At 34.6% G+C, this 24,662-nt stretch overlaps 1 protein-coding gene across 4 annotated transcripts in view; it reads right to left on the bottom strand.

Moving 5' to 3' along the window:
* Positions 1-24,662, bottom strand: part of LOC116345158 (ecdysone-inducible protein E75-like) — a 152,093-nt gene that overhangs the window by 16,514 nt on the left and 110,917 nt on the right. For all 4 annotated transcript variants that reach the window (XM_031774291.1, XM_031774292.1, XM_031774293.1 and 1 more), the window contains one exon: positions 4,660-4,895. In XM_031774291.1, the coding sequence (XP_031630151.1) occupies positions 4,660-4,895 (236 nt within the window). The remainder of the gene's footprint in view (positions 1-4,659; positions 4,896-24,662) is intronic.

Here is a 24,662-nt window from a genome sequence, read left to right on the forward strand (position 1 = left end):
GAAGAAAAGCTGGAAAGTGATCTCGATTCAGTTTTAGTTGAGATTCTTTAAAGGCAAAGCATACGAAAAAAAACGAGAAGACAACAGAAAATGAGCATAAAAATCCATACAGACAGACAGACAGACAGACATTTGCAAGCCAACACCATTGAACCGAATGAGAAAATGCTGTTCTTCATGCTGTTGTTGTTGTTAATGATGATGGGCCAAAAGCAACTTTTGGAGATATATTGAGGCAATAGTATCAAGGCTACAGAGAAAGGGGCACAAAAGAAAGCGCGTGTAAAACCAAAGCGTGTGAATTGTGTATGCATATTTTTATAGGTAAGTACATGTTTGGTGAACGTAAACGAAAAAAAAAAATCGGCACATTCAAAATGAATTCGAATAAGAGTGAACGAAGAGGAAAAAAAGAGCACATTTCACTTCGATGACCGAAATTGTTTTCGCGTGCGACATTGAACATGACTTATTAATCAATAAATTTTGCAAAATTATTCTAGTCTGTTGCTTCAATGTGTATATATAAATAAAGATCGTTGTGTTTTTTTTTGTGTGTCTCTTCTGTCATGGCCGGTTATTTGCCGTCGCAATTGTATTTATCATTCTCATTGTAAATGAAGAGATGGCACGAATACTTGTTGCGAATGCGAGAATGAGTAAAAGATTCGACTCTTCAATACGATTTCTTTCCACCGAATTGAATGCTAGCACATACACAGTTGCTATTTACCATCATTGTAATATATGTCCGAAAACCGAAAGAGACAGAGTAGAAGCGAGTAAAAAATAACATTTATAAAACATAGAAGAGTCGCACAATACACCGATGAGATTAATAAAAAGAAGAAGAAGAAGAAAAAATGGGCGATTGAGCCTTGACATTTGTTTACTGTTTGCATTGCAATTTTTTTTAAATATATATTTTATTCTTCTAGCCATTTGGATAGAGCATTTTCATATAATCATTCGCAAACACTTTTGCATGAGATGTGTATATTGCTAAATAACGAATTCTGCGTCAGCAAATGTCGCTTTTGCTGCTTCCATCGTTGACGGGCATTCAGAACAAAACGCAGAGAGAGAGAGAGAGAGAGAGAGAGAGAGTGAGAGAGAATCAGACACAACAACAACCGCATAAATAACAAACCTTTTTACCCAAAACCTGCTGCACTTTGTCTATGAATATGAATAATCGCTTTATTTGTATACCCGTCTGCGAATTTAATATTATTATACAAATTCGATATTATAAGCTGTTTTTGGGGTAATCTTGGAATTTTGCCCATTTTTCCATTCGGATCGAAACTTTGAGATTCTTGCAACAATCGAAATGATGAAAAAATTATGATGACATATATGCCGAATTCAATAGTATTGAGATACGTTTTTTTTTTCTGCTTCGCTAAAAGGCTAAGAGTGTTTATTTTTACCCTTTTTCTAGGAATTATTTAAAAGCTGTCGTTCGTATACTGTTTTACATATATATTGCAATTGGTTCGGTCGATGATGTAAATTTTATTCATTTTCCCATGTAAATGTTTTTTTTTTATTTGAAATATCATTTCATTATTGTCGTTGCGGTTGTTGTTGCCATTTTCGGAAGCGATGTGGTCTCTTTTTTTTCTTTAAACCTAAAGAGAGAACTTAAATTGATCGATGGCAAATGATGACGATGCTGATGCAGACGATTGTATCGGAACAGGCAAAATAACAGATAAACAACAAAGCTCTCTCACCACACAATCAATGGCACAGAATTAAGAATGAACTCACACAAACAAACGAAAAAAAAGGAACAACAACATAAATTGAAAACAGAATGCAAGACATAAAACATTTAACATTGAAATGAGCAGTCAAGTTTAAACTTAATCGGTGTTTGTGCGATAAATAAAAATCATTCGCCATTCGACATTATTTATACCGTATTAGATATACTTGTGTGTGATGTGACTATGCGTTGCTCAATTTGTGTTGTGCGAGGCATTGTCTGTTGCTTGGGTTTTAACGCATTTGCCTATATAATATGTTCTTTTTTCTTCTATTGATAGAATAATCTTCTCTTGTCGTTTTGTACGCAATAAGAGTGCATTGTTATGTTATCGCATTGCGACGACAGATAAATGGCTCTCATTCCTTCTATTTGTCTTATTACAGCAGGTTTAATAATTTGCCATCGTACAAACATGCATAAAAGTGAAACGAATCGAATGAGATAAACCCGCACGTCAAACGATTAAAAAAGGGAATAAATGAAATGAAATAAAAATCAATATATGGATTCAATACAAATGTCGAAATGATTCCGATAAGAAAACTGAACAAGATTCGGTGCATATGTGTGTGCTATTGAAATTATGTGTGACCATAAGATGTGTGCACTGCAATCGTATCGAAAATTCAACACTCCACAGATTAAAGGTCGAACATCGTACTTTCCTGGATCATTGATGAAATAAAAAAAAAACGCTTTGCAACTCGAATGAAATATCAGTCACTGAGTATTGTATTTTTTCAATTTAATTCTTGACATTGCGATGATGAAATATCTCGTTCATTCGTCATTCGACACCAATCAAATGACAAAGGACGAAAAACTCATAAAATCGATAATTAAAGAGAGAAAAAAAAATTACAACAACAATAAAACGGTTCATTAAATGAAAATGATAAGTGCACAGTTCTTTTGAGCAGAAGAAAAATTCCGAATTTGGAACTCTTGCTGCCACATTCCACATACGTGCACAACATTCTATGTAACATTTGATGTAATTGTATATTTTCAATATATTTGACCCGAAATTATTTTATCCTTTGTCCCATGTTCCATAGAATCAGCTGATACAAATGTAAAATTCATGCAAGCAAATTCCTTTGTTCAAGTAGCAAGTATTGAATCTCACGAACATTATTATAATTGCATATTGGATGAAAATTAGAAAATGAAAAACATAACACTGCACACTCACACGCACAATACTTTGTGTGTACGTGTGCGATGATGACATTTTGTGAGCGACACCAGACCGAGAAATAGAAATATTGATTGGCGTTGATAGCAAGTGCAAAATGTATACAAATAGAAAACATAAACACTGTTTTCGCAACGAACGAAGTAATATTTAATGTAATTTAATCGGTTTCCTTGTAAAAATTATTACTTTTCGTAACGAAGCGTTTTGTGTGAAAAAAAAAATCATTTACAGTTCCGCATTTGGATTGGCTATTTTCTAATCGTAACGTTCATGAGAAAATTCAATTTCGATAGCCTGTGAGTGCAATAAGCACATGAACACGAACGGCTCGTTTGCTTACTTTCAGACAACGTTTTACGATTTAAAACAAAAAAAAAACACATCATCGACTGTGTGTTTTTTTTTCAGTAAATAAATTGTGCGGTCAAATATTCAGTGTGTTCCGTATTTAATATGAGCACATTTCAGTGTCTCACACCACAGCTCTAATCTCTAAGCAACATTTTGTGCTTAGATTGTTTAATTTTTTGTTTGTATGTATTTTTCAAAGGGGCCACATGACAATGCAAATTACTATACTAGCGAGAACATTGCATATCATAGTAAATATGCAATTTGAATTCACGGTCACTGCTATGTGCAGTGTATGTGTTTGTCTCTGTGTGTTTTATTTTTCTGCTAGAGTTTGATGTTTATTGTTGCGCCGTTAGTTTCATTTGAATCGTTTACATTTCATTGTCAAGGCAAAATATATATACACACATATTTCAGAGTGCACAGACTGTGCATTTACTTCACATTCGTCGAATTGCAACATATTAATGAATGAATCCGGTTAACACCCTGTAACACATATATTGCATTGTTTTATATATTCTTGAGGTCGTTTTTACGATTCATGTAACCGAAAGCGTTATATAAATATATGAGGTGTCGCCGCGAACAAAACATTTAAGTGAGATGAGAATTAAACAAAGATGAATAACAAAAATAAAACTGCCATTCAATTGAATAGGATGTTTTTATGATGAATATCAGTGTGTGAGGAATGCATGGCAAAGTATCGTTTAAATGTTAATTATTTGGGACTATTTGTTCGGGCAATGCAAATTTTTGATGAAAAGTGGTCTGTAATTCCCCTTGCAAAACAGGAGACACAGGCATCAACGACGAAGGTAGCGATGGCGGTGGCGGCGGCTGTGACGGCGACACTCCGTCAAAACTAACCGTCGCCATTCACCGTTCATAAATTAGATTTGCGTTATTTTATATTAGTATTCGCTCATGTTGTTGTTCGCGTTCTTCTTCCTCAAAAAGTCACTATGACCTTCGATTTCGATAGCATATATTCCTTTGACTCACATTAATGTTAATTTTGTTAGTTTGGCTGTTGCTGTTGACGACTTGTTTTGCAAATTTTTGCCTCTTGCGCACGCGCTCATATCTTGTAATAACTTGTTGTATCGCTGATGTGAATACGCGCACCATTTTTTTCTTTCACATTTATTAATTGGTCAATTAAGCAGCGAGAGATTCAAGAGAGAATTCTATGGCACACGAGTTCCGTTCAAACTTTGACAACATATTGATTTTCGTATCACGACATTCAGAGTAAATTCGACAATGTTTCATTCGAAATGTGGAAATAAAATGGATAGAAAATAGAAAATAAAAAACTTACCATAGTTGGCAACGAATAGCTGGGACATTCTCGTGCTCGTTGTCGCATTGATGCAACTTTTTCACGTGTAAATTCGCATGTTTCCATATGTGCACGTAAAACGGCTGCCAATAATCGTGGTTGATCATCTAATTCGGTGGCCATTGCTCTTTGATGACCACGATTCTGTGTGCTTTGCTGCATAGCAGCCAATATACGTGCCTTTTCACGTTTCGGCACACGGCCAAATCTGACAGCTATAAATTTAAACGAAAAATAAAAAGAAGGAGAAAATTAATTTCAATTAGTTCAATGTGTTTGAAAGAATAAAACGAAAAATCCGGAATTTATAAGCGGAGAGCATACGAATTTTATTATGAATTTTTTCTTCTCTGTTTGTTTAACTTCCTGTAATAAAGATATAGATTTCTGTTTCTATTGCTTTTGACACATAGAATGCACATTATATCTTACGATCGTGTCGATAGTAAAAATTGTGTAAACTAGATATATATAAATGTTTGCTTTTATTTTTCAAATATTTTCTAAAGGTTATACGCTGTGCGCTTGAATTTCCTCAAATCAATTTCGTTTTTCATTCAGCATGAATGAACTAAGCGCGGCTACATTGAATGGCATATTAATGCATGCGGCTACTGTTGCATATTGTGTACGTTTTCAAGTTCCGTGAAAATGGATTGGCCTCAAAATTCGAGAGAGAGAAAAAAAAACACACACACACACACTCATGTATATATTTGTGTATTTTATGCGAGTGAATAAGCAAATGAGCTTAGTTAACGAACGCGTGCAATAGTACATTTGGCCTAGAACAATGATATGTTTTCGATGTGCGCACGCGCTATGACAACAGGATGCATTAAAGGTGTGCACCGACAAATGCGTTCGGCTCACTTAGCTGCCTCTTTTTTGCTCTCATCGTCAATTGATAAATATCCCACAACAAATAATTGGACAGTGTATTTTCGTGTTCGGAATTGAAGAAGAAAAAAAACCAACCAAAAAACGAATTAAATGGAGAGAATACAAAATAAGTATCCCTTGTTTACCGATTACAATCACACTCGGCAATTTTGTTGTACGTACGCAAAATATATTATGCAAATATACAAAGGAAGCTTAAAAAGTTTCACTTGGATAAATTCGACATTCATTGGATAAATTAATCAAATCGAACAGACGAAAAAGTCTCAGCCAACCAGCCAGAGTAGTTTCGCTTGACAACTGTTGCTTGTGTGTCGACAGAGTACATATTGCATTTTGCACCCATGCATAATAATAATAAAAGCCAACAACAGAAACAAGAACATATCATGTATACACAGTTGCTGAACGCCACCAACATATTTCCTGAACTCAATCCGGCATACGGTATTAAGTGCAAAACAATACGTACGAAACAAAATTAAAAAAAAAGCTATGCATACATGAATTTAATGAAATTGTCCTTATCGGAAATCATCTAGAATTTGAAAGTATGCAGCAGTTCCGGTGACTGAACAGTTTCTTTCCTGAATTGTGTACTTATTTATTCATTGTTATGCGTACTTTTTTTGGTCTTCTTCATTTTTCGCGTACTCTGTTTAATTCGGTTATAAAGGAGGTTTTTTTTTCGTTGGTCACTGGGCTGAACTCTGGCTCATAATATGAGCATCGGTTGAAATGAAGTGAATTCTTTCTGGTGTTAAAGAAAGTAAAACGAAGGTGAAACTAGCAAACGATCACCAACCAATGTATGTGCGCACACAAGCGAAACAACGAAATGAGTGGAAAAAAAGTGAAAGATTTTTTTTTTTTTTTTTCAAAAAATGAACGATGAAGGAAAATACAGTAAGTGAACTGAATGAATGACCTCGATTTAGCCAAAGTAGCTGTGAACGTTGATTGAACAATTAGAAACGAAAAAAAAAACATTTTTTCTAGAGCATCAAGATTTTGATAGTGTTCGTTGGAAATATTGTGTGTTTTTTTAAAAATGGAAATTGAAATTTGAGAAAAGGAAAGATGGTTTCCTACTGGTTGATTCAGGGATCATGGATTGTGTGATTTTCAACAAAAAAATTGAATAAAACCGGATATCGACCGCAACTCTTTTTTTGCTGTTCATTGGATAATAATAAATTACAGATTTTTCGTTCTGACATTTTTGGTTCAAATTGAATTCGTTCGAAATGATTGTGGTTAGTTGAATTCACAAAAATTAATGCATTTGACCTAGAAAATATTATGTAGGCGCACATGTATGATATGTTTATCGGGCCATAGAGTTTATGCACCGAGTTTGTTGTGGTTTGTGCGCGACTCATTAAGAATCGATCATCATCATCATAAATAATCTTAATCGCAATGATAAATGAATGAAATGCAAGATGTAGATTTCTTTCTCTCTCTTAATTTTCTCGTTTTGTGACCAAATATATCAAACTATAGACAATATCGAAGATCAAACAGGTGTTACGATATAATAAAACATTATATTTATTTTACATTTTATTCGCAATTGAGAGCACATAATATAAATGCAAAAAAGAAACGACTTTGCAAAATGACAACATATATACGAAAATAATAATAATCGAATGCCGAAAGTAATGCCATTTTTCACTATCACTTTTGTTCATTTTTTTTTGCCTCTGTTCTCTACATTCGTTCGCTTCTTCTTTGGTTCGATGGAATGAAGTCGGACGAACACACTCAATAACACTTTGCTTTTTTCACTCTGTCTCTCTCTGTGTGTGTGACAGGTAAGATCAGATGCTGAACAGCAGCAAGTACATAGTTTTATTGCCATATCACATTGATTCTCGTAATGCAATAATAAAACGCAATCACATGCAACAACCGTTTTCATTAATGTCTTTTGTTTAGTCTCGTTTCGTTCTCGTTTTATTTCTTAGTCTCTCTTTGCAGCAGCAAACAAATGAAGAGCAAAAAAAAAGGAGGGAGACCCATTTGCAATGCATCCAAAAAATTGGACAGCTGCCACGCGCTCGCACCCCAGCCATTTATCTGACTGTATGTTGACTTACGTTTATTGCATTATTATTATTTTAACATTTTATTACGATTCGGTTGGTTTATCCATATTTTTGTTCATTTATTGCCATTGCACCTTAAGCTGTTGCTACAAATTTCAATTTGATGTCGGCGTATGCAGTTGCATTGTGGTCGAAATTTATTCATTTTCAACTTCCATTGAATCATTGTGATGTAGACGAGCACACTGTGTGTTCTCAATGATAAATAATACTGTCAAAATCATTTCAAATGCAATGAAGTAATCACATAAAATCGAGAAATGTATGTTTCAAGTTTAATTACATTTTGCCGGCATTTGTTTTATTTCTCTCTACTTCACGGTTTGTAATTGCATTGTAATGCCAAAATACTATTCATTCCGATTCAATGACGATGCACAACAATTTTATTAACGGACGACCAAGAAGACGATCAATGTCTGTTCGCTCATTTTATGCGAACAAACGAATGCAGTGTGTAGTACAATGCGATTCGATATTTGTTGCATGTACTTGCATGCTTGCCAATTGTATGTGTGTTTGCTTTTAACATTTTCTCATTTGTTTTAACATCTTGTATATATTTTTTGTTTTATCTCCATTAATCTCAATGTTTCGAATGATTTCGGTGTGGAAAATGTAAGTGCGGTGTGTATGTTTCACTCTCACTTTGAGCGGATTGTTTCGTTTTTTTGTTTTGGATCGTGCGTGCATGACTAACAACGGGATCGCATTTAAACATGCATATGGTTAACGTCACTGATGATGAGACATCGAATTGAACGTGACAATCACCAATGTATTACTCTTCTCATCACATTTTCGATCATATCTCTCTTTCTCTCTCATTCACTGTTCTGACAGTGAAATTACGGAATAAATGCAGAAGCAGACGAGATACGAAGCGAAAAATGCAACAACATAACGGTATGTATCAGTGTGCCTCTCTGTGTTTTTTTTTCGCACATAGCTGCGAGAAATATGTCCACAAATTATATTATGCTAAATTTATTGAAATTAACACATGAAAATTACCGATATCACGAGACAATAACACTTGTAATTACCAGCCCATTGTAATTGCTGCAAATTAAATTAATATGCGTGCAATGCGTAGCAACAGTAACAGCAACAACAACATCAAATAAAATGAATGAATGTTGTCTTTTTCATTGTTTTTGTTATTGCTCACTGCTTTTTCGTTCACGCAGCGACGGCGGTGCGATTCATATCGATGTGTATCCATCTGTATGCACATAGAAATCGGCCCAATTTTATGCACAACATACATATTTCATATATTATTTTTTTTAACTTTCTTCAATTATTCAACACGATATTTAATTAAATCTCAAAACACCAATGCAGAAATCGGAATCGACGCAACAAGATTCGCCTTCTTCTTATTCTGTACGCACAATATTTTTTTCGTTGCGATTATCTCAGCTGGCTTTCATTTTCTATATGTGTGACAGTGTGCACGTTTTTTTTTTTTTTTTTTTTTTTTTTGAAGTATAAAAAGAGCAAATTACAAAAACGTATGTACACATAAATGCGTTTAGAAAATTGCGGTTGACACGAATTTCTTTTGTTAATTCTACTCTTGTTTAAGTATTTGACCCATAAACATGTGAGCTGTTGGCTTTGTTGTTCAAATGAAATTTTGTCGCTCTGTCTCATTATGCGTACGCATTTTTTTCTCTTCTCTTGTTAGAAGTGCGTACATGAAAAATGTGTGCGTGCGCTCAAATTGGGTGAAATTCTAATTTCACGATCCAACAATTAACGCAAAGTGAAAGATAAAGAGAGCATACAAAGTGAAAGAGAGACAAAAAAAACGACGGCTTTTCAGGTCATTTTAAAACAAATATTGACCCCAAAAGAAAAGAGACATAAGACTACGTGGTGAACGATGAACACAATGATGACAATCATCTAAAATGTAAACTGCTTTATTATGTTGCCAAATGCTATGGTCGTTAGAGAGCAAACGGAAAAAGTGCATGAAGGGCAACAAGTCTCTCTCATTCACTCGATTTCTTTCTCTTATACTTTGTGTATCGGCACGTTTTTCTCTTTATTTATTTCTTTTTACTTCATCTTTCTTTGTATTGTTGAGCATTTGCATTAATTGATTTTATGCTTTGAATTCAGAGAGTTGAAATTAAGGCCCACCGTTCGTTCTTCATTTTTTTTTTTCGTGTTTAAATCACTTTCCATCATTTTCATCAACAATAACTGTGGCAACAACAAAAGCGTGAACCTATTCTGCGCTGAGTAGGTCAAATCACACGCGTTTGAGTACGAGAGCTTGAGCTTAAGCGATTGAACGAACGCTTGTTCGCTCACAAGCTAGAAATCGCGGCTATTTGCTTTCTTTCACTCTTGTGTTGCTTCTATCTCTCTAGCACCAAGTGTGTATGTGCTCGCGCCATTGCTGTGATCTAAACATGACTTTAATAATATCGCATTTGCAATATAGACTGTAGGCCACGGTTGTATACCATTCGCAATGGTACAGATTTCAAATTTGTCTTTCCATCTTTACTTTCATCCAATTAAATTGGCTTAAAATAGTTGGCGCGACAACAAAAGCAGCACACAACTCACACAACTATGCATTATTTCGATAGTTATTATTATTATTATTTTTTGTATTAGCTTTTTTATTCGATTACCAGTCAATTCAACCACTTTCGACATTTCAAAGCGAACAGATAAAGCACAATATTTGTGCCGACTATTTTTGGTGGGTTGGGCACGTGTTCTTGGTTTATCTCACGTGAATAGACGTGTATTCTTTGCGTTGATATTCGATGATGCCATTATATACCTATACGCTAGTTCAAACTAGTTTTTTCTCTTTTTCTTCTTCTTCTTCATAAATTTTCTCGTTTTTTTTTTCTCTGTTCGAAATGAAATCGAAAAAACCCAAAGTTGTTGTGTGTAGATGCAACGCGTGCACAACTTTGCAAACATCTGCTCTCACTTTCAATAAATATGTTTGCCAAACAAAACACAATCATAATAAGCATAGATAAAGCAATCACAACCTTATAATCTTAACGTCTTCATTTTTCTTACACACTTAGCTCATGTATATAGTGTGTGGCATCGATTGAAGCAGCCGGAGTGAAAACATATCATTGCAAAAGTGGGGTATATGTCTATGGAATGAAATGAAATAGAAAAAAAAAATACTTGGCTTGCATCCAAAATGCATTCTTTGTTTATCTCAAGCCAAAGAGAAAAAGAGAGCGAGAGTGGGATGGAAAAACGCTCGAAAAAGTCTCAATCGAAATAACAAGTAAATGAAATGAAATGAAAAAAAAAAAATGTTTCACGTTTTTTGGCGTACGATTACGAGCGCATTATTTACATTCACTCAGCTCGCAAGCGAATGCGATCGCGCGCTCACGCCTCACAAGCCCCGATTATTTTTCCGCTTGAAAAGCTTTCTTTTTCGTATTTATGGTTCAAATATAATATTGTTACTGTTGTGAATAGCGTTTGTTTGCGATTGCAGAGCGTGCGCGCATCCATCGAGAGACCGTTCAATTCAAATTAAGATCATAATTGATTGTGTGTGGGTATATAGCTGAATTTTTGTTTTTATTTTTTTATGTCTGCTGTTATTTCTTTTTTGCATATTTGTTGTGTGATTTAGTCGTCAAATCGCATCTCAATTCAGCATACACAATGACACATGCATATTGAATGAAGAAAAAAATAAACACACCAACAATGTTTGGCTACGAGTGCGCACGTTTACAGTGCGAAATGGGCGAACAAGCGTGCTCCCCATGTGTATTTGTGAATGAATGAGAAATTTGGAAAAGTGTGTTACTTTCACGAAAGAAAGGCACACTATCAGCTTCAGCTGTCTCTCTTTCACTCTTTTGGTCACTGGCGCTCGCGCGCAAACAAAAGCCGTACACTCTCAACAACTGGATGAGTTGATCTGATTTGGTGCGCGGATAGTGTGTGTGTGTGCCAAATGAATGTATGATTTGTTGCGTTCGCTTTTATGCTCTCTTTTAGCTTGAGTGTGTCGAACGAATGCTCTTCAAATGAAGGTGAGAGTTTATGCGTTCGAACAAAGTTTGACGGCCAAATGTTTTTTTTTTTTTGTGTATCATTTCTTTCGTCGCATTTTGTGTGTAAATGTGTGTGTCATTCGTTCGTTTGCTTTGTCAGCACAGCAACGAAGTTCATTCACTGCATGATGGGATGGTGAATTATTATCTTTTTTTTTCGATGTTGGCTTTGGTAAACATGTACCAAATTCACAATAAATTGCCAAATTAGCTTTTTTTTCTTTCAAATATAAGCCAGAGTGAGATTTCTCTATGTTTTGTGCGAACGCGCTAGCTCCGATCTTTATCTTATTTTCTATTGTTGCTGGATCGTTGTCCAAATATGTCAAAAATAGATCTTTCCATTTCCAAATGGTTTGAAAGTCAAGAAATAGAAATGACACCGTGAACATTTTCATTGGCATCATCATCATGAAGCAGCCAACAAGATCGTTTGTGTATCCATTTGTCCAAATTGTGACGGTGAATGAGTGAACAAGACAGAGATCGAAAGAGAAATGAAACTCACAGTGTGATGCGATTTGGTTGTGTAAAAATGTAGGTCATGTTCATCGGGGCACACATTTTGCTTTTTTCCCAATGTTTTGGTTTATAATGTCATATTGTAATTTGTCTACGCATTTAAGTTTATCATCATTTTCGTTGCTTTTGGATTATGGTATTGGTGTGGCTCTGTATCTCTCTCTTTGTCTTTCTTCGTGCATGGTTTTTTCTGTCGATTGGTTTCAATTTTCAAGCGATTTACGGTTTTATGGATGGTCGCATTTGGTGTATGTATGATGTATTTTACATTTAGAGGTAAACAATGGCCGTTGAAACCGAATTTTTATGGAATCAGTCAATTTTCAGACACATTTTATCCTCATGGACGCAACTGATGAATGGAACATGTTCATGTGAACACGAATACACACGCATGCACATACAAACATAAAAAAAATGAATGCAAAGGCACGGCTTTGAAACACACAAACTACAAAGTTAAATGGTCGTTTTAACATTGAACTCAACATGTCACAATGAACTAATTCCCAGTGTTTTGTGTGTCTCGGTGTTGTGTGTTTGATTGTCAATGGATTGAAAATCGGCACACATGTTCATTGGATATAATGCATTCATTGGTCGTTGATTATCTCTCTCTTTCATCGTGTTTGTTCTTGTAATTTAGCAAATTGATATGACATCGACGGCGTCCATGATTCCATGATAAGAATATGACAATCAATAGAGAGACCACCACCAAAAATGCATATTATTTTTTTCCTTCTTCAAAATCATGTCATATGTATAAATTAATTTGTTTAGAAAAAATGTCGCATTGTATTTGGTCGATTTTATTACAAATATTTTGATTCACTTACGGGCATTGTGATAAGAAAAATTTCCTTTGAGTATCCCCTTTAAAATCGGTAGCTCCTCCGCCATTTTCATTTAGAAATGTTTTTTTGTTTTAATTTTATTTTGTAAATATTAATTCAATTCGTTATTTTTTTTCTCTTCAAAACACCAAATTGATTTCGTGTTTGGAACGTAGAACATAAAAACAATGTCGATTAGAAAAGTAGAAAAGCGATAGTACGCCGGTTGGTAAAATCTCATTTAATAAATATTCTTCTTTTGTTCCCTTAAAATGTTGTGTTTGTTATTATTTTATGCACAAACTAGCACTATTGATGTTCGATTACTACGTCACTTCAATTAACTTATATCACGAGATTTATCGTATCATTTTCGATATCAGAAAATTATGATTATGATTTCATTTCTTCATTTGCTTGTTTTCATTCTTTATTTTTCTTAATCAGTTATTAAACACAACCGAATGGAATTTATGATGATTCAACTGTGTGTTGATGGCACTCATGTACGCGGGCGATTGCAGTCGCTGTTTTGTTTTTGTATGTTCGAACTTGAACCGAGTCGTAAAATTCTTATCGTTCTTTCGACCGTTGCGTTGTAAATGATTGTTCATAATAAGAAAAACAAAAATAATAATAATAAATAAATAACACCCAAACTGTAGTTCGCTTGTTGCGGTTCAATGGAATCTAATTCACACAAAATACCATTCGTTTATGGATTTGCCCGTTTTTTTTTTCTTCTTCTTCTCTCTGGCAAATTATGTTTGTAGCACACTCAATATTTTGAACTTGAAACAATGTCAACCTTTTTTTGTGGTTGTTGGTGTTATTGTTGGTGTTGCGCGCCGTCTAGTTTGTTATTTCTAGTCGCAACAACTATTTGGATAAACTTCTTTTGTTGTATGTTTCGGGGCAACTGACAACGATTATATACATGCATGTATATATTTAAAATTTGAGTGTGTCAAAGACACGGTGTGTCGGATAAATCGAAGGTAATTCACAAATTTGAATGTCACAAACACAGAGCGTTATTTCTTTCTTTCTTCTTTTTTGATCAGAGGTTACAATGACATACAGTTTATAGTATTGATGCGCTTGTAACTTGTGTGTTTTGGATTTTGATGATTATTTACAATGTTTGGTCTTTTTTTAAATTTCTTCTTCTGTCTCAATTCACTCTGAACTTTGAACCGGTGTGTATAAGTGACAAAATGTATGTGTACAAAATATGTATCAAATCACTGGGTTCACTGAATGCTATTTAAACAATACCATCAATATCATTGATAAAAAAAAAAACGTCTGATCGAAAACGGGCAACGACAACGAAAAAGATGATAAGTGTAGGCGAACGGGGATGGCCCTCAATTTGCAAAATGTGATCGATCGTTTTCGGCACAAAATTTGATAAATTTTTTCAATTCAAGGTATTCATATAAAGCTCGATTGATTGGATTTTTTTCTTCTTCTTTTTTTATTGTGTTTGATTTTCGGTGTTTTTTTTTCTTTTTTTGTTTTTGGTATCAAATTGTTTTCTCTTTTTTGAGTTGCACACGCACACTATTTTTTTTTTTATCAAATGGTTATTCTTCTTCTTTTATTTAAGAAAAAAATATATTCAATATTTTTATTATAAAAAATTGCATACGAAACACTTAAGCAATGCACTTTTTTCGCCTGAGTTGGGTGAGTGTTGATTCGTCAAAATCGAATATGATGCTGATTTTGGATGAATTCTTTACAAATGTTTAAAAACGAAGAAATAAAACGAAATTGGATTTTATTTTGAACTTCAGTTTCGGTATCAAAAAGAAGCGCTATTTATGAAATGCGTAGACAACTTTCTTTTTTTCTTTTAAATAAAAAATATTATTAATTTTTTCTTTTATTCCTGTATTGACAATTTTTGTTAATGGTACATTCTTTTTATTTATGATGCGGATTCGATTTCGATTTTTGTTCTTGTTGTTCTCTTATTTTTTGAAAACTTGGTTCGCCGAAAAAACAAAATTCACACAAATAATAAAATATATCACACGAACCAAAATGAAGAAGCTGTTATCGTTACGAAGTCTCGCATACAACTAGTGTGTAACAACAATGGAAAATGTTGAGAAAGTGTAGCGGTCTGAGTTTCTATAGGCAAGCACATACATACACCGAACGGCATACAACAACATATAGCTAACAACCGAACAACCAACGGCACGATGCGATACGGACGCGGTAATACGTGCGCCTAGTGTGCCGATTTTTCATCGCATGCACATACAATATATAATACAATATACACCGAAATGCCATCACTCAGCGTTTGCTGTGTTCATCATGCGACCGCACCGATTCAATTTCGCGCGTGTATGGTGTGAACCATTTATTTACTATTCGTTCATTCTCCGTATGATTTTAGCCAATGGATTTATAAAATGCCGACAAATATATAATGTGAATAGATACATTATATACGCGCTCGAAAAACTCCACTACCACCACTTGACAACGAACTTTGCAAAATACATAGACAAATGCCGAACATTTAATGGGAAAACTCTGTGATGAAAATTGCGCGCCATTTTTTGACTATATATCGTTTTCTCAAACTCTCTAAATCTCTCAATACTTTTATGTATTTTGTTGGGAATATCATGAACATTTTGCCATCAATCGAATGAAGTAAAAAAAAAAGCTTTTTATGAACATTGTTGCCATGTATTCAAGTCATTCCAATGTCATTTTTAGTGAACCCTAAAATACACGCTGGAAAATCAATCAATGAAAACAGATGTGATGTAAAACAGACAAAAGTTTTTCGAAACTCTATATCGTTGAATATCGAAACTATGTACATAAATACACACGCCGATTGATTTCGATGAGTCCGTGTCTCATATATATTGTGTGTATGTTTTTTCCTCTCGCTTTATTCCGAGGCGTCCCCAGATACATAAGATATACAGATTCACGCTTCCTATCCATGATATTATTGCTTTGTGCGCTTTGCCATTGTGTGATACGCGATGATTCTCTTTTCTCTTTGTATCTCGCTCGCTCTTGCCACGCTCGCTCTCTCTCTCTATGTACATAATAGCATTGGAGTTGTGTGTCGTAAAACTATTCGAAACAAGTCACACACTACGTATCAACTATATAGTCGCCGTTGGCCTTGAACTTGTACTGTAAATTATGATATGACGCGCAACCAAACTAGCAAGCGAGTTTCTTTCTAACGCTCAAACATTTAGCCAATGGCGTTTAGCAAATGTTCTTGGGCTAATGCCATCTCGCTTCATTGCATTTAAATGGCAAAAAAATGTGTGTATGTGATTAAGAATATGTATATATAAATATATATAGTTTTTTTTTCATTAAACATCATATTTGCTTTATTCATTTACGTTCTGCTTTTCATAATCGTTTTTTTTTCTGTTTAATGTTCTGTCTCTTTTGCTCCCAACGCGTGGCCACATATACATTTCCGTGAAATAGATTTGTAACCATTAAACTAATATTCTTTTCGACTAATATCCGTGTTAGTACACCCATATTACAATTTTTTTTTTTTTGCTTTTTCATTCGGCAAGAAATGTTGATGATGTGACGTTAGCTATAAACAGAAAGAACGTCATTTTTCTGTATGCCTCTATAGAATTTATTTGGCAATGGTATGTTTATTTTGTGTTATCACAAATCAAAATCCAAATTGCCGATTTTGCGCCGCGATTTAAAATAAAGCAACAGCAGTTGAAACAACGACATTGATGGACTTATTTATAGAGTTGTGACGTTAAAGAAAAATTTCTTTCCTTAATTATTCATATTTGTACTTCGGATACACAGAGAGCCAATTCGGCCACCGAATCATATACACTCTGAGAGTGTAAGAAAAGAACACGAGCTAGACTGGAGAAGTGATTCTCTGTTAGAAAACCATAAGTACTAAAATACAGCAGCAGCAGTAGCAACAATAAAACAACCAATCAACCGAGCAACAACAGCAGCAGCAACAAATAAAACGAAACTTCGTTATTTTTTTATGAATAAATAGCAAAATAAACAATCATATAAGCGTGTGTTCTGTGTATATTTTCTTCCATTGACTCTGACCTTTTACAAGGACAATGGGGGAAAAGTCGTCATTCTCATCGCTTTGCTTTGCTTTTGCATACATTATTCAAAACCATACAAATACATGGATATTCATCAGTCTCTCATAAAGTTCGATGAGTGTAACAAAGATAGCACATATTGTAGCAGTTGTCTTTCCAATTCGTTCACTCTTGATCATACAATCGGCAACGGACCCGATGTCTTTTTATATATAAAAAAATGTTATACATAGAGAATTTGCGTCTCCATACATTTGTGACAATCTAAATGCGGTGTCGCATTGACCATTGTTTTAAATCCAATTTCAATTTTGGAATATTGTTCGTGTATTTTATTTCTTTTGTGTATGCGTGCGTTGTAAATTAACATGTTTTTGATATTTGCGTTTAGAATGACAATTATTTTAACTATAGACAACAACAAAAAAATCATATTGAAAGCACAAATAATGCGCTTAAAAGCGCTATTTAAATGCCATATTGCGTAATTTGTGTGTGTTTGAGTGTGTCTAGAATTGAACTCTCGATTCTCTCATGGAACATTTAAGGCAATAAAAGCTTATCCAATACACACAAATTGAACTGATATATATCTGTATACAATCGGATTAATGGTTGTCAATACGGCTTAGATGGTCTTTTAATAAATGATTATGTATTGTTCAAATCATTTGAGTGTGTGGTATGCTCAAAATGTATATCATCTGAGGCTCACCTAAACATTTCGGATTAATGGCGCTAAACTGAACACACACACCCATATACATAAATGTTATGAACTTGAAAATACCACGCAAATCAAATCGCTGGTAAGAAAGACGCAACACACAAAGAGATTGCAAAAAGCATTTTAAAGGAAAAAAGGACCAATACCAAAGTCATTATGCTTCATGAATATATACGTTGTTCTTTCGCATACACTATATTATATACCATACACGTGTACTCTTACGACATACACAAACACATGAATGCCTTTTAAATATCAAACTTAGCAGAGGCAACAGCAAACAGCAACAGCAAAAAGGACGCGTCGGCATTTTCACATTTTATTCCATGTGTGTCCTTGACTCGTAATAACCTTGATATTATTCAATGTAAAAATTCATCGCACAATACAGAATCTATCGCACACGGCACAAGACGATTCTCAAACATTTTTTTCCCTTTTTTCGACCATATCGAATCTCAAACCAAAAAAAATGAACATTATATATTTCTCGCTCCCTTTTCATGTCACATTTTCCCTGCTACATTGAAACATTATCTCTATTGGTCTATCAATTTATGTGTTTTTCCACCAACGATATCCTTTGATAACGATATAATAAATTTATTACCCAGACAAATTTATCCGAAAGAAATGTGAAACACATAATTTCAATAGACAATTTATCCAACTCATTCATAAATTAAATTCAAATAAGTGAAATTCACTAAAAAAGAAAATTCCATGATGTTTAAATGACATTTATAGCGCGTGCAAAGCTTATTTGTGATTTTTCATGGAATCGAAACGGAAAAAAAATAAAAAATTCCATGATGAAACCAGTTGATTCATAACACGTGCTCAATACGAATGTGCTTAAATGGAGAGAATGAACATTTTTTCGCTCTACCGTGAAAAACGCCCGAATGTAGACTAAACAAACCAGACACATTTGCCTTATGATTTCTTATACACACACACACACAAGTATCGACGTCATCATATGAGTTTTCGCAAATTCATTTGTTTGCTGCAAACAAGTTTGCTATAAATATACATTGAATGAAGGAGTGATTAAGCGCCAGAAATATAGAGATTGTATGTACCGTGTTGTTAACGGTTTTGAATTTCGGTTGAAAATTTTCGCCCTTTCAACGGAGTGAATTTTTTTTTCAACCAAAAGCACAACATTCTATGAGAAATTTTCCATCATCACGGAGCTTATGGTAGTTTTCCACGTTTGGCGCGCAAATGACAGAGTTTCCGCTATTTTCCGCATTTGGCGTTGAAAGCTTTTCCAAAAAAACTGGATAAAATAGATTTTGACACAAATGCTATTGTTACGGCTAAAGCAAATGGTTATGGTTAAAGCTTTGGCATTAGCGTTAAATCTCTGGTCTATAGCAAGGATTCTTACCACTAAATAACAATGTGTTTGTTGCGCAGTCGCAACACCGAACAACAGAAACGTTGAATGAATATGGTGTTTGTATAGTTGTGGTATATCGTGTACGATGAACGAGAATATGCCATGTGCTTTTTCAACTTCGTTCATGACAAAACTATAACTTGAATGCACATTTTTTTCCTCTATATTCACGTTCAGTATTATTTCCATTTCATGTACGGTCCACCACGCATATAAAGTCCTTGCTCGATTTTTCCCTTATATAATACACTCTTGAATAGAGATATAGCGAAAGAGCTTCATGTTTTTCGTTTAGTTGTTTCGTGTTATGTTTCATTTTGTCAACTCACTCGCTCTCTGTCTTGCGTGTATACACAAAAAGTGGTTGGTGTATTTGTGGTGCGGGATGGAGAAATATAAGCGCGTGTGTTTCCAAAACAAATGAGTTCAAGTCAATGAACTCGCTCAGCATATGACCCCGAAAAGCTTTCCATTTTCATTCGAACCCATTAATTTCTCGTTACCATTTCGAATCACACCAATCATAAAACAAGAAATTTCGGTGTTCGATGTAATTTTTTTCAATGTGTATGATTCATATGGTCACAGGCAATGACTGTGTAAGATAAAGAAAACGCTAATAAATCTGATAAGATCAGTATTATTTGATGACAACAACGATGAAAATCGAATTCATTCCGGTCGAATGAAGAAATCTGGGGTAATGAAGAAATCACCAAAGAAAAACAACAAATGAAGAAAGCAAAAGGAAGGAAATATATTACACACAGCTGCAGAAATGGCTGCTCATTACTTAAGACCCATATAAACGATTGTTTTCAAGAGAATGGCATGATGGGTGTTGTTTTGTGTTGTCGTCGCATATTTTTTGCAACTTGCTTTCCTTTTTCGCATGATTTTCAATCGCTGTACATGGCTGCGTGTGGCTGTGTGTTACGCAATGAATCACATCAAACGTCATTACAGTGCACTGTACATTGTGGAAGTTTAAAACTGTTTCTGTTTCTGTTGTTGTTATTTCGTTTAGTTCGTTTTGGAAAAGAGGTTGAAATGTGTCGTGCTATCGGCTTTCATGCAATGGAATTAGGTTGTTGTTCTGTATGCGATCCAATGGCCTGACAACATTGATATCGAACACCCATTGTACGTGCGACAGACCAAACAACTTCATCGAAAGTAATTGTATGACACAAAATGAAGGAAGAAAGAGAAGCGAAAAAAAAAATCCGATTAAATCATTGCGATTTCGCGCATTTCGTAACCAATGCGCCCCGATAAAACCGAATACGAAGAAAACAAGCGAAAAGTGGCCGTTTAACGAGTGAGAAAACATACATAGTCTGTGTATTATTGAATATTGTGCGACGAATAAGGCATGTTGTGTGTCAGACGAATATACCGTCATCGCCATCGTTAACCACTTGCGAATCATGAACATTTTCTCCTTCTTCTTCTTTTTTTCACCTAAAAGACCCATTGGCAAAAATGTTGAATACCTCTCGGCATTTTTGAAGTGTGAACGAGCAAATGAGCGAGTAAGCGTTCAATATAAGCGAATGAATGAGTGCGAGAGCAATAAATTAGGGCTTGCGTATAGCTTTCACACTGAAAAAGTTCAACGACACGAGCTGCGACTCGAACTATAGTGTGTTCCGTACCGTCGCTATTACGTGTGCTCGCAATACATTATTCGCGCATGATTATGTATACAGCAATTTTTTTTATTTATACGATGTTGTTTTTTCTTTCTTTTTCTCGTTTATTTATACGATTTTTTTCCATGATTTTTTTTTTCGTATATTGTCTCTTTTGTTATCGTTTTGGCTTCATTTTCTCGGTAATTTCGTGTAATCGTTTCGATTGCTGATTCAGATGAACAATGTTTCATATGTTTCTGCTACGTTTGAATTACTGTTAAAACCGGAAAGAGATGTTTGAAAATGACCATTCAAAATTGAATCATAATTTTCTTGATTTGGCCGAAGTAAGATGAGCCACATAAATTTGTGCATTTTTATCGCATAATTATTTCACAATATGTGCGTAAATGTGTGTTCACATTTTGTGGCAAAACACACTGTTTGTTGAGCACAGCAATCGACATTGGATTATATTCATTGTGTCAACAATACGGCGGTTCTTTTTTTTTCGCTTTAAATACTTCTCGCATATTAATGACTCTTTGTTTTTATTTATTTATTGTTACCATCGTAATGTAATTGTACACTCGGTCAATCGATGACGCGAATGCGTTTGACAGTGCCAAACAATATTGCCACTTGCTTGTTCCACTTAATTTGTTTATTGTTTGTTTGGATTATATGTATGTACGTATGTATGTAATATTTGGTTATGTTTGGGTTTTACTATGTCATCAGAATGTTTGATGTGATATTGAATTGGTTGCAAATCAATTCTGAAATTGCTAATCAGCGTTGTCCCAGTTTGCGTATCAAAAAAATAATTGACAAATTCTAAATCAGAAAATGAAAAACAACACAGAAAAGATGAAGAAATAAAAAAAACCGTATACGTATGGTATGGATCGAAACACAAATATGTCACATAGGCACGTACAAAAAAAATATGATCATTGCATTCATTTTTCCTTCTTTTTTTCTAGTATGAGAAACAAATAAATAAAATGATTCTTTGAAGACCATTCAATGTGTTTTTGTGCGCCCCTAGAAATACTATATGGCCCCATGCAATGACAGTAATATAAAAAGTGATCAAAATGAAGTGACCATGGTTAAATATGAGCATAAAAGCTCATCGCATCGAAATATTCGTGTCAATGCCATTGAATCATGTTGTCGCTGTCACAGTCGTCATTTTCGTATCAAAAGTAACATTTTTTTTGCATTTGATAGGCTCTCATTGAAAACGTTGAACCTATTTCGTTTTCAAATATTTAATCGTGGTGATAAAACAATAGCAACTAAAATCATTTTTCTTTGTTCTTCTTTCGGTTCATAGAATCAGTGTGCGCTCGTTTTTATGATAAAATAAAATAAAGCCACCACAATTCCACTAATCTCATGTTTAAATATAAAACGCAACATATTCTATACACTGGTTTTATCTATCCGATTTTTTTTTGTATTCACACATTTTCGTTGTTGTCGTAGTCGGCTGAATTGTGTGGTGTCGTTGTTGCTCTTAAAAATTTGTTATATGTTTGTTTGGTTTTTTTTTTCATTCGCTGTCTCCCTCTCTCTATCACTTCATTTCAAATGCTCAATGTATGTCACGAGCAAAAGTCGATCTATAAATACACGACAATTATATATTGATATGGTTTTTTTTGTCACCCCAAAAATAACTTGTATCACATCCAATACTGCGTTAAAATTTAGCGGCGACATACGTACAGAGAAAGTTTGTGACATTTTTGTTGCAGATCCAGTCAGTGTTTTCCACCGCCATAAGATGCGATTCATGGTCATTGATGTGAAATTTTTCACCTCCATTCAATCTCATTCAAATCGATGAACGAATGTAAAATAGAAAGTGTCAAATGAGATCACATGCTGATTAACAATCAAACTACTTTATGCATTTTATGTGAGCGCCACAGCACTGACGATCTGACCCAATGATTGGTTTTTTTCCGGGGAGAAAATAATGTCTCCAATTTGATATTTGTATTTAAAGTGTCGTCTCGTCTCTTTTGAATGCGCCAAAAATGAGAGCGTTTGTGCTGCTGCCATTGCCGCTTTCTTCAGCTTTCACTTTCACCGTGCATTTCATTTCACACCCGGGCTGGGCCGTCGAATGGAAACTTGACTTCGAAAAATTCGATTTTTTTTTTGCTTCTTCTTCTTTATTAGCTGATTTCGTTCATCAAATATGTGGCACACGTTTGAAAGAAAAACGGCCCAAAGCAGATAAGCGCTATTATTCGATACGTGAAAGAGAAAGTGACATATGATTACAGCGCCACATTGTAATAGATAGCATTTTATCACGAGATTGAAAATATGATTTGTGCGGTTTTATGTCTTTGCTGTGTGTTAAAAACAATATACGAGTGAATCGCTCATTTCAATATATATGAATTTTAATAGTGTGTGACCAATTTCAAGTGACATCAATTAAATAGCCATAGCTGTTTCGGTTAATCTCTATCGTTTTTTGTATATGTATTCCATATAATTCAAAGAAGAGAGATTTAAGGTGCAAAATTGGTGCAGTAACATTCAATTTTCTCAATTATGAACAAAACATTTTTTTTTTGCAATTCATCTTTGGTTACAGAGAATTGCTGTACACAATATATCGAGGAGAAAGAGGAACGAGTGCTCAAATGCTAGAAAAATAATAGAAATTTCATTTTAAATAAAATGATTAAGACTCCATGATATATGTGCTTTTTATTGAAATAAAACGAAGGAAAAAGGCGAACACACTCTCAATGATGGAGCGAGGCAAGTACAGCAGCAAAAATAACAACAACAACGACGACGACGACGACGACATCGCACAATATGTAACATACAGAGAGCGCTATATCGAATGCTATGCGCGAGCTAAACAAATGAGAATGTTGAACACAAAATATACGAAAAAGTGAAATAATACATAAGCGAAGCGAATGCGAGAGTAAAAAAAAAAGTTGAACCGGAGTGAACGACCGTGCATGACCTAAATACGAGTCACTGACTCTTTGTCATATTGTGAATTGTTAGTTCAGTCGAATACACATACATGCACACTCTCTTGGCTCTAACTATGCTTTGCTGTATAGATTTATATGCTTAGGTAGCGATTTTATTATATTCGGGTCTGTTTGTTACTTTTGCCATCGTTCGTACTTGCTTCCTCATGTGGATTTACTGCGCTTCGATGACATCCACACCACATACAGTTGTCTCTTTCTTATGCTCGGGGCCGTCAGCATGCACGCGCGCACACACACATATTTATGATGGTGTGTGTGTATGTATATGATGCTCGGTCGCACGTTATAGCTATGCGAATGGCGGCGAATATCGCTGCTGCTTGTATTGCACTCGAAATGAAATGGTATTGTGAACAATTTAGTACAAAAACCTAAAAATAACATTTTGAAGCACTCTCCGTGCATGAAATCTAATCCAATATATGTATATCAGAACACTGAACAATATTCAGGCGATCGTATACAGTTTCTCCTTTGCACATGTTTGTCTCTATCAGTGTTTTTTTTTTAAAGAGCACATATTTTTTCGCATAAATCGGCTGACGTACTTTATATTGCATCTCATTCTGGATTTGTCTTTTCCTCTTTGCTCTCGTG

Source organism: Contarinia nasturtii, unplaced genomic scaffold (assembly GCF_009176525.2).
Source record: "Contarinia nasturtii isolate CC-2019 unplaced genomic scaffold, AAFC_CNas_1.1 Cnas_scaffold_1240, whole genome shotgun sequence".
Lineage (NCBI taxonomy): Eukaryota > Metazoa > Arthropoda > Insecta > Diptera > Cecidomyiidae > Contarinia > Contarinia nasturtii.